The 13,834-nt window shown below is 44.2% G+C and overlaps 1 protein-coding gene across 1 annotated transcript in view; it reads left to right on the top strand.

Moving 5' to 3' along the window:
- The window catches only part of LOC128573140 (Krueppel-like factor 7), a 75,818-nt gene extending 62,209 nt beyond the window's left edge, over nt 1–13,609 (top strand). The window contains exon 5 of the mRNA XM_053573320.1: nt 12,388–13,609. Within this exon, the coding sequence (XP_053429295.1) occupies nt 12,388–13,211 (824 nt within the window). The 3' untranslated portion in view covers nt 13,212–13,609. The remainder of the gene's footprint in view (nt 1–12,387) is intronic.
- Nucleotides 13,610–13,834: the final 225 nt, after the last annotated feature.

Raw genomic sequence — 13,834 nt, 5'->3', positions numbered from 1 at the left:
CCTACCACAAACTGTCTCATCAACTAATAGAGGATGTCTCAGCTCTTTCTGAAACAATTCACAATCTTCAAGATCAAATAGACTCCCTAGCAGAAGTAGTCCTACAAAATCGTAGAGGCTTAGATCTCCTCACGGCAGAGCAGGGAGGTATCTGTTTGGCTTTACAGGAAAAATGCTGTTTTTACGCCAACAAGTCAGGCATTGTTTGAGACAAGATAAAAAACCTGCAAGACCAGCTCGAAGAAAGAAGAAAGGAACTTCGTGATAACCCCCTTTGGTCAGGACTCAATGGACTTCTTCCTTATCTCCTCCCACTCCTAGGCCCCCTATTAGGTTTTCTATTAGTCCTTTCCTTCGGCCCCTGGCTATTCAAAAAGTCACCACTTTCATTAAACAACAAATAGACTCTGCCCTAGCAAAACCAATTCAAATTCACTACCATCGCCTGGCTTTATCTGACCAGGAAGCTGACCATTCCTTATCTCATGGCTTCCCCTCATAATGAGGGCAGTGTATAGATCAGAGGTACACTTACCCATTCCTAATAAAAGGAAAAAAGGGTATGGGCACCGAGTTGAGTGCACAGCAAGGCATTGCAAGAGAAGGTCCCACAATCCTTCGACCTCCCGATCCCAAGGAGAAGTCAAATGAAGGATCAGACCCCCTCTGATTTTTCTCTGAGAGCAAACCTGGCTTGCATAGAGGTTGGTATCAAAAATTTCGCTTACCTCTCCTCTCCAAAAGATACCGCAAATAACAAATGTGGATCTGGGAAATCCACGAGAGGAGCCTGGTCACTACTCCCTCTCTCAGTTAATGCCCACCTCCTTAAAACAAAAAGGGAGGAGATGTCAGAAGCCATATAAGGTACAGCTCGGCCTTACTTCCTCTTCAATTAAAAAACAGTTTTACCTTTTCCCGGTAACTTTACCCGGCAACTAGGCAACCAATCACCATATGCCCCATCTTACTTACTCTAGCCAATCCCCAGTTAACAACTCCTCTGAACCTCCCAACAAGACCCACCCACCTTCCCCGTAATGCTTATAAGGCACAGGTTTTTCAATAAAGTTTGAGACTTGATCAGAAAACTGTCTTGTCTCCCTTTCTCATGCCCCTTGTTTGTTTTTCTCCTTTAGGTGGTTCCTGCGTCCCCCGTTGCTGTCCCGCGGGTCGGGACAGGCCAGTACCTCTACATCTCCCACCTGGCAGCCCTGGCCAAAACTGTCAGTCTACAGTGTGTCACCTGCAGCCAGTTCAACAAGTGCCAAGGACTGACCACACTCCCAGGAATCTAGTCATATGGAGCAATGCCCTCGAGGACTTCCGGGTAGACTTTACTGAAATGCCCAGGTCTAGAGGGAATAAGTACTTGCTGGTGATGCTCTATCAGACTTGGAATAGGTAAAAGCCTTCCCCACCAGAATAAAAAGGACTCCTGAAGTAGTCAAAGTATTGCCCAGAGAAATCATCCCATGGTTTAGGTTGCCATTTTGGTTTAAATTTGACAATGGGCTAGCCTTCATAAAAAACTAGTGAAAATAATAAGCTAAAGCTTTGAATAACTTATAAGCCTCAAGGATTAGCCAGGGTAAAGTGCATGAACAGGACTGTAAGAGCAGAAATTGGTAAACTCTGCCAGGAAGCAAAGCTTAATTGAATACAGGCCTTGCCACTGGTGTTGTTCAAAGAGGCCTCTGTCAATCCTCTGCAATTTAGCAGGAACTCCTAAAAAAACTGGGAAAGACTGAACTGAATAGACAAAAACCCTAGAAAGAGTAGCAAGGAAAATCTCCACTGGGGTAATTAACCGTGTTCTGTTTAGTCTTTTGTGTCTGTACATCCTTTCTCTCTGGAGGATCCAGGGGACCAAGTCTAGGTCCAGAATCAGAACCTGGTCCCCCTGAAACAAAGGTAGAATGGACTTTATACCATCATCCTAACCACACATGTGGCAGTGAAGGTGGAAGGAAGCCTCACCTGTAGTCATCACAGTGGCTGAATAGGGCTTCACTGCCCCTTGGAAAGCAAAGGTAATTTTTAAGACAGTCAACATGCCCTACTCCAGCCACATACTGGGAGTTGGCTGGTCAATGCATGGCTGAAGCCTGAGGAAACTCCTTGAGGGACTTGTCTTAATTGGACTTTAGACTTTGGGAAAAGGGGGTGAAAATATCACAGGGAAAAGTAAAAACTCGTGTGTATATTAGCCCACCATCATGGTACTATTAAAGCCTGAATAGAGAACCCAAGAAGAGTCACAGACCCTAAAACCTCCATGCTAAAATGTAATTAATATCGGCACCTGCAGAAACAAGCTGATATTGAGACCTCAAATTAAAATATATTGAAGTCTCAAAAGTGGGGAGTGAGAGAGGATACCTGAGAAGGGTGAGGTCTAGAAGAACAGGTCTTCTCAAGAAGACCACAAGGATACACCTGCAGGGTCCTCTCCATGGTGACTCAGCTCTTGGGAATTTGTAAACTTAACTTCCTGGAACTTGGAAATTTCCAAGTTCTGTGAAATCCTATAGTTCTATAGGGGCTGGAATAGCATCTCCCGCTCGATTCAAACTGGCCAATGAGAAGGGTACCTGTGGGGTGGAACTTTTTTACTGTCAATAAAAAGGGAGAGACCAAGCCAGTTGGGGAGCACAGCTATTTGGAATTCTTCTATGCCGTAAGCTCCTGGCTGGTGAATAAAGCCCTTCCTCTTATAAACGTGGTGTTTGGGTGCTCTTTCTCTCCGTTGGGCCTCATCTTCCTGCAACAATAGTTTACAGCAACCTCCAATTCTTGGGCTCAGGCAATCTTCTTACCTCAGTTTTTCTATTTTTAGTAGAGATGGGGTTCTCACTTTTGCTCAGGCTGGTCTCCAACTTGTGATCTCAAGCAATCTTCCCAGAATGCTAGGATTACAGGCGTGAACCACCATGCCCAGCAGATGAGCACATTTTCACAAGTTGGCTTTTTTTCCCTACAAGTAGTGCTTTTTTTCAGTCATTAATTTTGGGTTGTCAAAATTAATTGTTCTTTGTCATATGGCAAGTGGACAATGGCCATCAATTGGCATAATACAATACTATGCTTTTCCCTAACAGTTTCAAATTTGAGCTGTTCTCTCTAAAAGTGTCCCTCCCTATGTGGGACTTACGTGCCCAGGTGCTCTGGCTTTCTATCTGTCCCTCTTTCTCTCTTCCTCACTCCTCTTTTTGATTTTTAGTCAAATGTCATATGAGATGGAGTCAAGATTTTTGTTAAATATTGCTTTCTCTTCCTCTTCCTCTGAAAACTAAGCAAATTTTTGTTTTTTTGAGACAGAGTCTCACTTTGTCACCCTTGGTAGAGTGCCCTGGCATCCTAGCTCACAGCAGTCTCAAAATCTTGGGCTCAAGTGATTCTCTTGCCTCAGCCTCTCTAGTAGCTGAGACTACAGGTGCCCGCCACAATGCCCAGCTGTTTTGAGGGAGGGGTTCTCGCTCTAGCTCAGAGCTGATTTCAAAGTCATGAGCTCAGGCCATCTGTCCACCTCAGCCTCCCAGAGTGCTGTGATTACAGGCGTGAACCAGCTTGCCCAGCCAAAGAACAGAAACTTTTAGATAAAAATGCCTAACATGCTGCATACCAGCCCCATTCCATAAGGAAATTAGACAATCATCTTCCTACACATCATAGTTATGGATTTTGAGGATCATCATCATATCTGGTGTGAAAATTGCAGGTGAATGAGTAGAGGACACTGCAGTATTAGAATTGGGAAGAGAGCACTCTGAATGCCTCCTCAAAACTGGGTGGTTGCACTACCAAAAGTCTTTGTGCATGTTAGTATTCCTGAGAAACGTCATTCTGACCTAATGACACCGTTACGTTCTCCTAACACTATGTAAGTTAGAGTGATATGTCTCCTATACATAATGTAGAATGGCCTCTGGATTGAGAGAATGTACTCTACAGCAACCAGACCATCAGGTTGTTCCCTCTGTGCTCAGGCACAGGGCACAGTCTGGTCCAGTTCTTTTTTTTATTTTTTATTTTTTTATTTTGAGACAATGTCTCAAGCTGTCACCCTGAGTAGAGTGCCATGGCATCAAAGCTCACAGCAGCCTCCAACTCGGGCTCGAGCAATCCTCTTGCCTAAGTTTTTCTATTCTTAGTAGAGACAGGGTCTCGCTTTTTGCACAGGCTGGTCTGGAATGCATGAACTCATAGATCAAGCAATTCACCACCCTTGGCCTCCCAGAGTTCTAGGATTACAGGTGTGAACCACCATGCCCAGCCTGGTCTGGCTCTTATCAGCCACTTCTCATAGAATCCCTAGCCCTTGTCTCCCAGTCCAGCTCTGAGATCTTCACTGTTTCATTCAGACCACAGGAGGAGGAAGAGCTGAAGCTGGGCCCATCACTTCAGGGCACTCAGTGTCCTTGTGGAGGCTCAAGGCCTGGTAATATGGGGGCTGCTAATTCCTGAATCAGACTCCGGACACTGCTCAGATGCCTGGATCCCAAACCAAACCTGCTCAGTCAAAGAAATCATATGTTTGGTGTGTATATCTCATGCTGTGTAGTGTATTTGCAGAGTTATACAACAATCTTGGGGTCCCTTCCTTCTCAAGCCATACCATTCCCTGTTTAGTGTACAATTTCTAGGAAAGGGATGAGACCCCACCAAGCAGCATGTAGATATGGGATTCTCTTGCTCACATAGAAATGGAGTTATTTGTTTTGTTCTTTTTCTTTTTCTTTTTTTTTGAGACAGTCTCAAGCTGTCACCCTGGGTAGAGTGTTGTGGTGTCACTGCTCAGAGCAACCTCAAACTCTTGGGCTTAAGCAATCCTCTTACCTCAGCCCCCCAAGTAGCTAGGACTACAGGCACCTGCCACAGTGCCCAGCTTTTTTTTTTTTTTTTTTTGGTTGTAGTTGTTGTGGTTTGGCAGGCCTGGGCTGGGTTTGAACCCACCAGCTCCAGTGTATGTGGCTGGTGCCCTTAGCCACTGAGCTACAGGCACTAAGCCTGGTCTTTGTTTTTTATTTTATTTATGTGATATATTATATTTATTAACCAGCCTTGTAACTCTGGGATAAAACTGACTTGATCATAGTGTATAATTGTTTTGATGTTTTGTTGAATTCTGTTTGCTAAGATCGTATTTAATATTTTTGCATCAGTATTCATTAATGATATTGGTCTATAGTTTTATTTTTGGGGGGGTCTTTTCCCAGTTTGGGCATCAGGGTGATATTTGTTTCATAGGAAATATTCCTTCTTTTTTTTTGTAGAGACATTATCATGCTTGGTAGGGTGCTGTGGCGTCACAACTCACAGCAACCTCCAACTCCTGGGCTTAGGTGATTCTCTTGCCTCAGCCTCCCGAGTAGCTGGGACTACAGGCGTCCACTGCAACGCCTGGCTATTTTTTTGTTGCAGTTTGGCTGGGGGCTGGGTTCGAACCTGCCGCCTTCAGTATAGGGGGGCCGGTGCCCTGCCCACTGAGCCACAGGCACCACCCAAAATATTCCTTCTTTTTCTGTGTTTTGGAAAAGGTTATGTAATATAGGTACTAGTTCCTCTTTAAAGGTTTGGCAGAATTCTGATGTAAAGCCATCGGTTCCTGGATTTTCCTTTTTTGGGAGATTTTGTATTGTTGATGCTATTTTAGTGCTTGATATGGGTCTATTCAGCATTTCTAATTCTTTCTGGCTGAGTCTAGGAAGGTGGCGTGCTTCCAGGTATTGGTCCATTTCTACCAGATTTTCATATTTCTGAGAATAGAGTTTTTTATAGTAATCATTGAGGATTTTTTGGATTTCCAAGGAGTTCCTTTTTGTCTTAGTTGCTGAGAAATCCTGGGAGTGCTTTGGGAGGCCAAAAAATTCTCATTTTTCTGAGGAGAGAGTAGTCAGTTCAGGGAGGTTCTTTTTTTATTGTTGGGGATTCATTGAGGGTACAATAAGCCAGGTTACACTGATTGCAATTGTTAGGTAAAGTCCCTCTTGTTGCTCAGGGAGGTTCTTTTTGTGATGCAATTAGATCTCTTGATCTTTCTTCTATGATTCAGTTGGGAATAACCATACACATTGGGTTGGAACTGGGTTGGATGGGTTGTTACCCATCAGCTTTTGCTTCTGAAACCTTTCCTGAAACCTCAGGCTACCTTGTACACTAGGCCTCTGTAGAGCATTTGCTGGACATGGCAATGGCATGCCTTGTGTCAGAGGACATTTATTTGATTCCACATCTAAATTCCCTGCTGCTTCACAAGATTCCCCAAGTGGGATCTTATCCTTCCTGATTTGTGTTCTCCTTGGGACAGTTCTTTTATCCATGTTTTCTTTTTCTTTTTTTTTTTGCAGTTTTTTGGCCGGGGCCAGGTTTGAACCCGCCACCTCTGGTATATGGGGCTGGCACCCTACTCACTGAGCCACTGGCACTGCCCTTATCCATGTTTTCTGAGAAAGAAGGTCCTTCAGAGACCTTGTGGTTCTCTGATGCCTGAGCAAGGGGGAAGCAAACCTTCCACGACCACAGGTGGTACTTGGTAGCATCTAGTGTGCACTTAGGACTTGGCACACTGCATCGGAAAGCACAGGGAAGGAGCAGACACAATTTCCATACTAAACTTCTTATAACTTAAGGAGTAAAGATCTACACCTGAAACACTAACTTGGATCTATAAAAATAGATTAACATCAAATGCTAGGTTGTGTGGATATTGGCAGTTTGGCCCTTTTGGCATTCAGAGGAATCAAATACCCTTAGGGATGAGTTGGGTTTGTTTGTTTTTTTTTGAGACAGAGTCTCACTTTATTGCCTTCAGTAGAGTGCTGTGACATCACAGCTCAAAGCAACCTCCAATTCCTGGGCTTAGGTAATTCTCCTCCCTCAGTCTCCCAAGTAGCTGGGACTACAGGCGCCTGCCACAATGCCCGGCTATTTTTTTTGTTGTTGCAGTTTGGCCGGGGCCGGGTTTGAACCCACCACCCTCAATATATTGGGCCAGCACCCTACTCACTGAGCCACTGGTGCCACCCAGGGATGAGATCTTATTTTCTGAAATGACTGTAACGCACCTCTAAAAACCCAATATAGACATGACCACATTCTAGACACAAGCACTCTCAAACAAAATAGCTGGCCAGTTTCTTGCCTATCTTAAGTTCACATATTACCTTTTTTCTTTTCTTTTCTTTTTTTTTTTTTTTTGTGAGATAGAATCTCTCATTTTGTCGACCTCGGTAGCATGCTGTGGCATCATAGTCCACAGCAACCTCAAACTCTTGGGCTCAAGATATTCTCTTGCCTCAGCCTCCCAAGTACCTGGGACTATAGGCATCTGCCACAATACCCAGCTAATTTTTCTATTTTTAGTAGAGACAGGGTCTCTTTCTTGCCCAGGCTGGTCTTGAACTCCTGAGCTCAAGCAATCCACCTGCCTCAGCCTCCTAGAATGCTAGGATTACTGGGGTGAGCCACTGTGCCCAGCCACATTATGGGGTATTTATGGTCTCTGCCCATGGTAGTCTCAACTTTAACTATGAGACCACAAAACATCTTTTCTAATCACCAGAGGCTTTGTTTCTTAGGTGAATAACTTGAGATTTTCTTTTTGCAGTTGAGGACCGGACTGACAGCTGGTATTGTGGAATTCCTGACATTCTCCAGAATAGATTAGAAAATTCGTTGATGGTTTGTTTGCCTAACCAAACCATCACAAACACGTATCTTCCACATGTTGCTTCCTTGCAACTATGGCATTCAACACATATTGAAAGATAGCAATATGCCCAGTGCTAGTCTAGATGCTGAGAATACAATAGTGAAAATACATACACACACGTGTGTGAGTATGCATACAACTTCCTAAAATTAACATTCTATTTGAAAGAAACAGACTCTAAATGATAAACATAGTGAGTAAATGATATAGAAGGTTAGAAGGGATATGAGAAAGGATAGGGCAGACCAAGGGGTGGGGGTGGTTTGCTACTTTACATAAAGTGGTCATAATGGACCTTAGTGACAAGGCAACATGTCACCTGGAAGTCATTACTTCAAGGAGGTAAGGGAAAGAGCCATGTACATAACTGTGGAAGAGCATTCCAGGCAGAGAGAACAGCCAGTGCAAAGGCCCTGGGGTCAGAGGATGCCAGGCATGTCTGAGGAAGCTCCCATGCAGGCCAATGTGGCCAGAGGACAGAGCAGTAGGAGGAGAGAGGAGGAGAAGGAACAGAAGTCAGATTATTAGTGCCTCACAGGCCATGGTAAATGCCTAGTTTTAATTCTGAGTGAATAAATAGGTAAAGGGGACTCATTATTTTACTATCATTATTTCTGGGAAATGTACTTTGGAAACCCTCAGTGTTTTGATTTGATCTGCTTTGTAAGAATCTCTGCTTTGAGACCAGCCACATGTCAGTATTGTGTAATAAAAATAACCAGCCTGGCTACTACTCTCAGATTCACTCCTCCATGGGTCATGAGTCATTTCTTCTCAGTGTCCTCAGTGACCTTGACCTGAAACTCAAGGTGTTGAACTAAATGAGGAGGGGAAGTATGAGTTTTACGTATCAACTCTAGTTTGCTCGTAGTGGTTGCTTAGAGTGCCCAGAGAAGGAGTCTTCAGTAAAATCTCTGTGATAGATGAGCAATGTCTACCCCGGCTACAGATCAGGAAGTGGTGGTGAGTATACTATCACCTAAGAAGTTTAGGGTGTGAAATTTCTGCCATTCTTTCTAGTTGATTTAGAAAGACTACACAGTGTTGCTGATTTGGCTTTTGGTTGTGTTCATTGCAAAATGTGTAAAGACTTTGTGGAGGAAAAAACTACAAGGCACAATGTAGATAGTAAGGAGCTTGTGTCGTCTTATGTGACAGTGCAAATCCTCATTTATTATCATAAAATATGAATTTTCCTTGATAGACCTTATGATAAAAATAACACTTTTAGGCTCTTCCTCATAAACCAATTAGATAGATTTGACAGGTATTTCCCCAGTTTTACAGGAAATTGGAGCACAAAGCCACAGCTAATTGCTTAATTAACAAATTAACTATGTGTAACCCGTGCAACTTCTCTAAAACAGGACTGTTGAGAATGAAAGAGGGTGCCATAAATTATTACTCCCAGACAACAGGTGTCCCCATGAACGGCCCATGGTAAATGCAGATGTGTGATCATCCTAGATTTATTTGAAGCCCTATGGTTGAGGCTTGGATTGCACAGAACTGGAACCTAGATGATTTTATTCAAAGCCATTTCATTTTATTTAAAATTCAGACACATCAGACACAGTGTAGGGCTATGATAGTAGTGGCAGCTACCAATTTTTTTTTTTTTTTTTGTAGAGACAGAGTCTCACTGTACCGCCCTCGGTAGAGTGCCGTGGCGTCACACGGCTCACAGCAACCTCCAACTCCTGGGCTTACGCGATTCTCTTGCCTCAGCCTCCCGAGCAGCTGGGACTACAGGCGCCCGCCACAACGCCCGGCTATTTTTTTGTTGCGGTTTGGCAGGGGCTGGGTTTGAACCCGCCACCCTCGGCATATGGGGCCGGCGCCCTAGTCACTGAGCCACAGGCGCCACCCAGCTACCAATTTTTATATGCTCACCTTGTGTTCAGTCATGTGCTACTCATTTTTTTTTGCATACCATCCTAATTTAGCTTTTATATTTCAAGGTCAATATTCTGTCTCTATTTTATAAATAATGACATCAGGGCTGAGAGACGCAAAGTGACTTAGCAAGGTCACTATGCTCACCTTGTGTTCAGTCATGTGCTACTCATTTTTTTTGCATACCATCCTAATTTAGCTTTTATATTTCAAGGTCAATATTCTGTCTCTATTTTATAAATAATGACATCAGGGCTGAGAGACGCAAAGTGACTTAGCAAGGTCACAGAGCTTATAAGGAATATCTGATATTCAAGCCCAGCTCTCGGTAATCCAAAGTTCAAGTTCAATCTCAAGTTTATTCACTGTGTTAAATATTTTAACACAATATTTGTGTTAAAAATATTGAGGGGGGAGGGAGACGAGGGGAGGGGAGAAACCTACCTCTTGGGTACAGTGAACATTATTTGGGTGATGGCACACCTATAACTGTGACTCAAGCATTATAAAAGTATTCCATGTAACCAGAAACATTTGTACCCCCTTAATATTTTGAAGTAAAAATTTGATTCTTTTGGCAGTGCCTGTAGCTCAGTGGATAGGGCGCCAGCCACACACACCCAAGCTGGTGGTTCAAACCGGCCTGGGCCAGCTAAACAACAATGACAATTGCAACAAAAGAATACCCAGGCACTGTGGCAAGTGCCTTGTAGTCCTAGCTACTTGGGAGGCTGAGGCAAGAAAATCGCTTTAACCCAAGAGTTTGAGGTTGCTGTGAGCTATGATGTCACAGCGCTCTACCGGGGGCAAGAAAGTGAGACTCTGTCTTAAAAAAAAAAAAATTGATTCTTTTTAAAGGTGGTTGTTGGGGCAGTGCCTGTGGCTCAAAGAGGTAGGGCACCAGCCGCATATGCTGGAGGTAGAGGGTTCAAACCCATCCCTGGCCAAAAAAAAAGGGGGGGGGGAGGGTTGTTACAATTAATTGAAGTATTTTATGCTTAAAGTGGGATTTTTTTCTTTCTTTTTTAGAGACAGTCTCACTTGTGTCACCCTTGGTAGAGTGCTGTGGCATCACAGCTCACAGCAACCTCCAGCTCTTGGGCTTAGGTGATTCTCAAGTAGCTCCCGAGTAGCTGGGACTACAGGCACCCACCACAATGCCCAGCTATTTTTTTTTTTCCAGTGGTAAGATAGGACTTTTACTGGCTATTTTTTTGTTGCAGTTTGGCCAGGGCCAGGTTTGAACCCGCCACCCTTGGTATATGGGGCCAGCGCCCTATTCACTGAGCCACAGGCACTGCCCTTTAAAGTGTAAAGAAGTTGAAGAGTTCACCTGTAAATGAGACGTGGGTAGTGCTGGCCAGGAGCAAAGAGAAGGTGAGCTGGAGGGCTGTTGTTGTTTTTTTAAAATATATTTTTCTAGCTCTGGAGTTCTTGAAACTAAACCACCTTCAAACCTCAGACAATGTATGGGAGTCTTGAGTTCCCACTCTTGCCTGGGGATCAGGATGAGTTCAAAGAAATGTTTTAGTTGAAGTGTAAGATGGTAAAGGAGAGTTGCCAACTTTCACTTTTGAGTGTATTAACTTCAGAGTTGCTTTATAAATGGTGATTCAATAGATGCTTCATCAAAATTTGATCTATGTATAAAATACACATTTGAATATATATACACGCATACATATATACATTTGATTTCATTGTCAAAGCAGATAGACTAAAAAAGGAATGATCCTTGTAATCTCACGTCTCAAAGAACAATTGAGCTTTCATATCATGTCTGTGGAAGGTTCCCATTACCTGGTAATACAATATCTAAGTGAGGGGTTTTCCAACTTTTTTCTTTTCTGCCACACATCAGAAGAATAAGAGTTATCTTGGGCCATGCTTTAAATACACAAACACTAAGGAAAGCTGGTTAGCAAAAAAAAAAAAAAAGTCCATGCATACTTTTTGTGATATACAACACACAGATAAGCAAAAAATCTGCACGCAGCCTGCAGGTTGGATGCCCCTGAAGGATCACTTGCAAAGACAAAGAAAATCTAACTTCAGGATTAAACCTGAACACTCAGAGTAAGGAAAGTAGAAGTCTAGGGAGTCAGGATCCAACAGGGAAAGGAGTGATCTTTGTTCTCTTGCTATTTAGAATTCACAGCTGTCATTCAAATTGTTCTCAAGCTCTGTTGGTCCACATACAGGCTTAGGGCTGGTCACAGATTCCCCAACATTGCAATCTCCTGTACATACCTTCTGTCCCGACCCGCGGGACAGCAACGGGGGAACGCAGGAACCACCTAAGGGAGAAAAACAAACAAGGGGCGCGAGAAAGGGAGACAAGACAGTTTTCTGATCAAGTCTCAAACTTAATTGAAAAACTTGTGCCTTATAAGCATTATGGGGAAGGAGGGTGTGTCTTGTTGGGAGGTTCAGAGGAGTTGTCAACTGGGGATTGGCTAAAATAAGCAAGATGGGGCATAAGGTGATTGGTTGGCTAGTTGCCGGGTAAAGTTACCCGGTAAAGGTGAAACTGTTTTTTACTTAAAGAGGAAGTAAGGCCGAGCTGTGCCTTATAAGGCTTCCAACACCTTCCTCTCTGTCTGTATTATTTCTCTTTTCTCTTTATTCTCTACTATAAACATACCATGGTGCATAAAAAAAATAGTATTTGCAGAGGTTAGAGAAGGGGGGGAGAAGCGATCATGAGAAAAAAAAATGCAACCTCCCAAAATAAAGAGCAAAGATTGCATTAGGAGCGAACAGCGCTGCAGAAATAGATGGCAGCTTTGTGTCAACATGCCTTAAATTGGAACGCTACCTACAGACAGAGCCCAGGAGGATCTCGGAGACTTTTGATGAGGCCTTGGACTGCTTCCTGCATGCGTCTCCGCCCCCTTGCATTGAGGAGAGCTTCCGGCGCTTGGACCCCCTGCTGCTCCCTGTGGAAGCGACCATCTGTGAGAAGAGCTCAGCAGTGGACATTCTGCTTTCTCGGGACAAGTTGCTCTCTGAGACCTGCCTCAGCCTCCAGCCAACCAGCTCTTCTCTGGACAGCTACACAGCCGTCAACCAGGCCCAGCTCAACGCAGTGACCTCATTAACGCCCCCATCATCCCCTGAGCTCAGCCGCCATCTGGTCAAAACCTCACAGACTCTCTCTGCTGTGGATGGCACGGTGACGTTGAAACTGGTGGCCAAGAAGGCTGCACTCAGCTCTGTGAAGGTGGGAGGGGTCGCAACAGCAGCAGCGGCCGTGGCGGCAGCTGGGACTGTTAAGACTGCACAGAGCGACAGTGACCAAGGAGGGCTAGGGAGAGAAACATGCCCGGAAAACAAGAAGAGGGTTCACCGCTGTCAGTTTAACGGGTGCCGGAAAGTTTATACAAAAAGCTCCCACTTAAAGGCCCACCAGAGGACTCACACAGGTGAGAAGCCTTACAAGTGTTCATGGGAGGGATGTGAGTGGCGTTTCGCACGAAGCGATGAGCTCACGAGGCACTACAGGAAACACACAGGGGCAAAGCCCTTTAAATGCAACCACTGCGACAGATGTTTTTCCAGGTCTGACCATCTTGCCCTCCACATGAAGAGACATATCTAAAAAAGTCAAGTCCGGAGTTGCCATGGCGTCAGCCAGTGTTGGAAGGAAATGCCGTGAGCAGGGGGCTGGACTTCAGGCGGGCACCCCTTGCCTCGCAGAAGAAAGTTCTCACTTAAAAACCTCTGTGTACACACACAACATACATCCACTCTCACATGCAGACCCCCCATACACACACACTGTCATGCACTCAACTATATTTAAAATATATACATCTATTCTTTATGCCTTGCCGTAGCCAGATGGTAGAAGATGAAGAAGGAAACCAGGTGAACTCAGCAAGGCAGACTGGCTGCTTACTTCAGCACTATTGGAATTACTTCCCACTGTTGCCAATGGAAAGCAAAGGAAGTGGATGTGACGTCTCTGCAGGTGGACGGCAGTCCCAGGGGCTTATTTAACTTGCTTCTCGGTGCAACTTGATAGGAGAATCCAGCGTCTTACAGCATATGTGTAGCACTAATGTTTCTTTTTAAATAGTTGGGGGAAAATGACCTAGAAAACCAAATTGCAGTTTGGTAGCCAAAATTAACTCTTGGTTTATTTGTCCTTTGTGTGTGAAAAGTTCTACTATTCCATGCGTCAGACTTCCTCGCAGAACTGTTCAGTGGTTTCAGTTCTTC

Source organism: Nycticebus coucang, chromosome 20, assembly GCF_027406575.1.
Source record: "Nycticebus coucang isolate mNycCou1 chromosome 20, mNycCou1.pri, whole genome shotgun sequence".
NCBI lineage: Eukaryota > Metazoa > Chordata > Mammalia > Primates > Lorisidae > Nycticebus > Nycticebus coucang.
The sequence above is the reverse complement of the archived record's forward strand: the minus strand, read 5'-3'. Positions and strand labels throughout refer to the sequence as shown.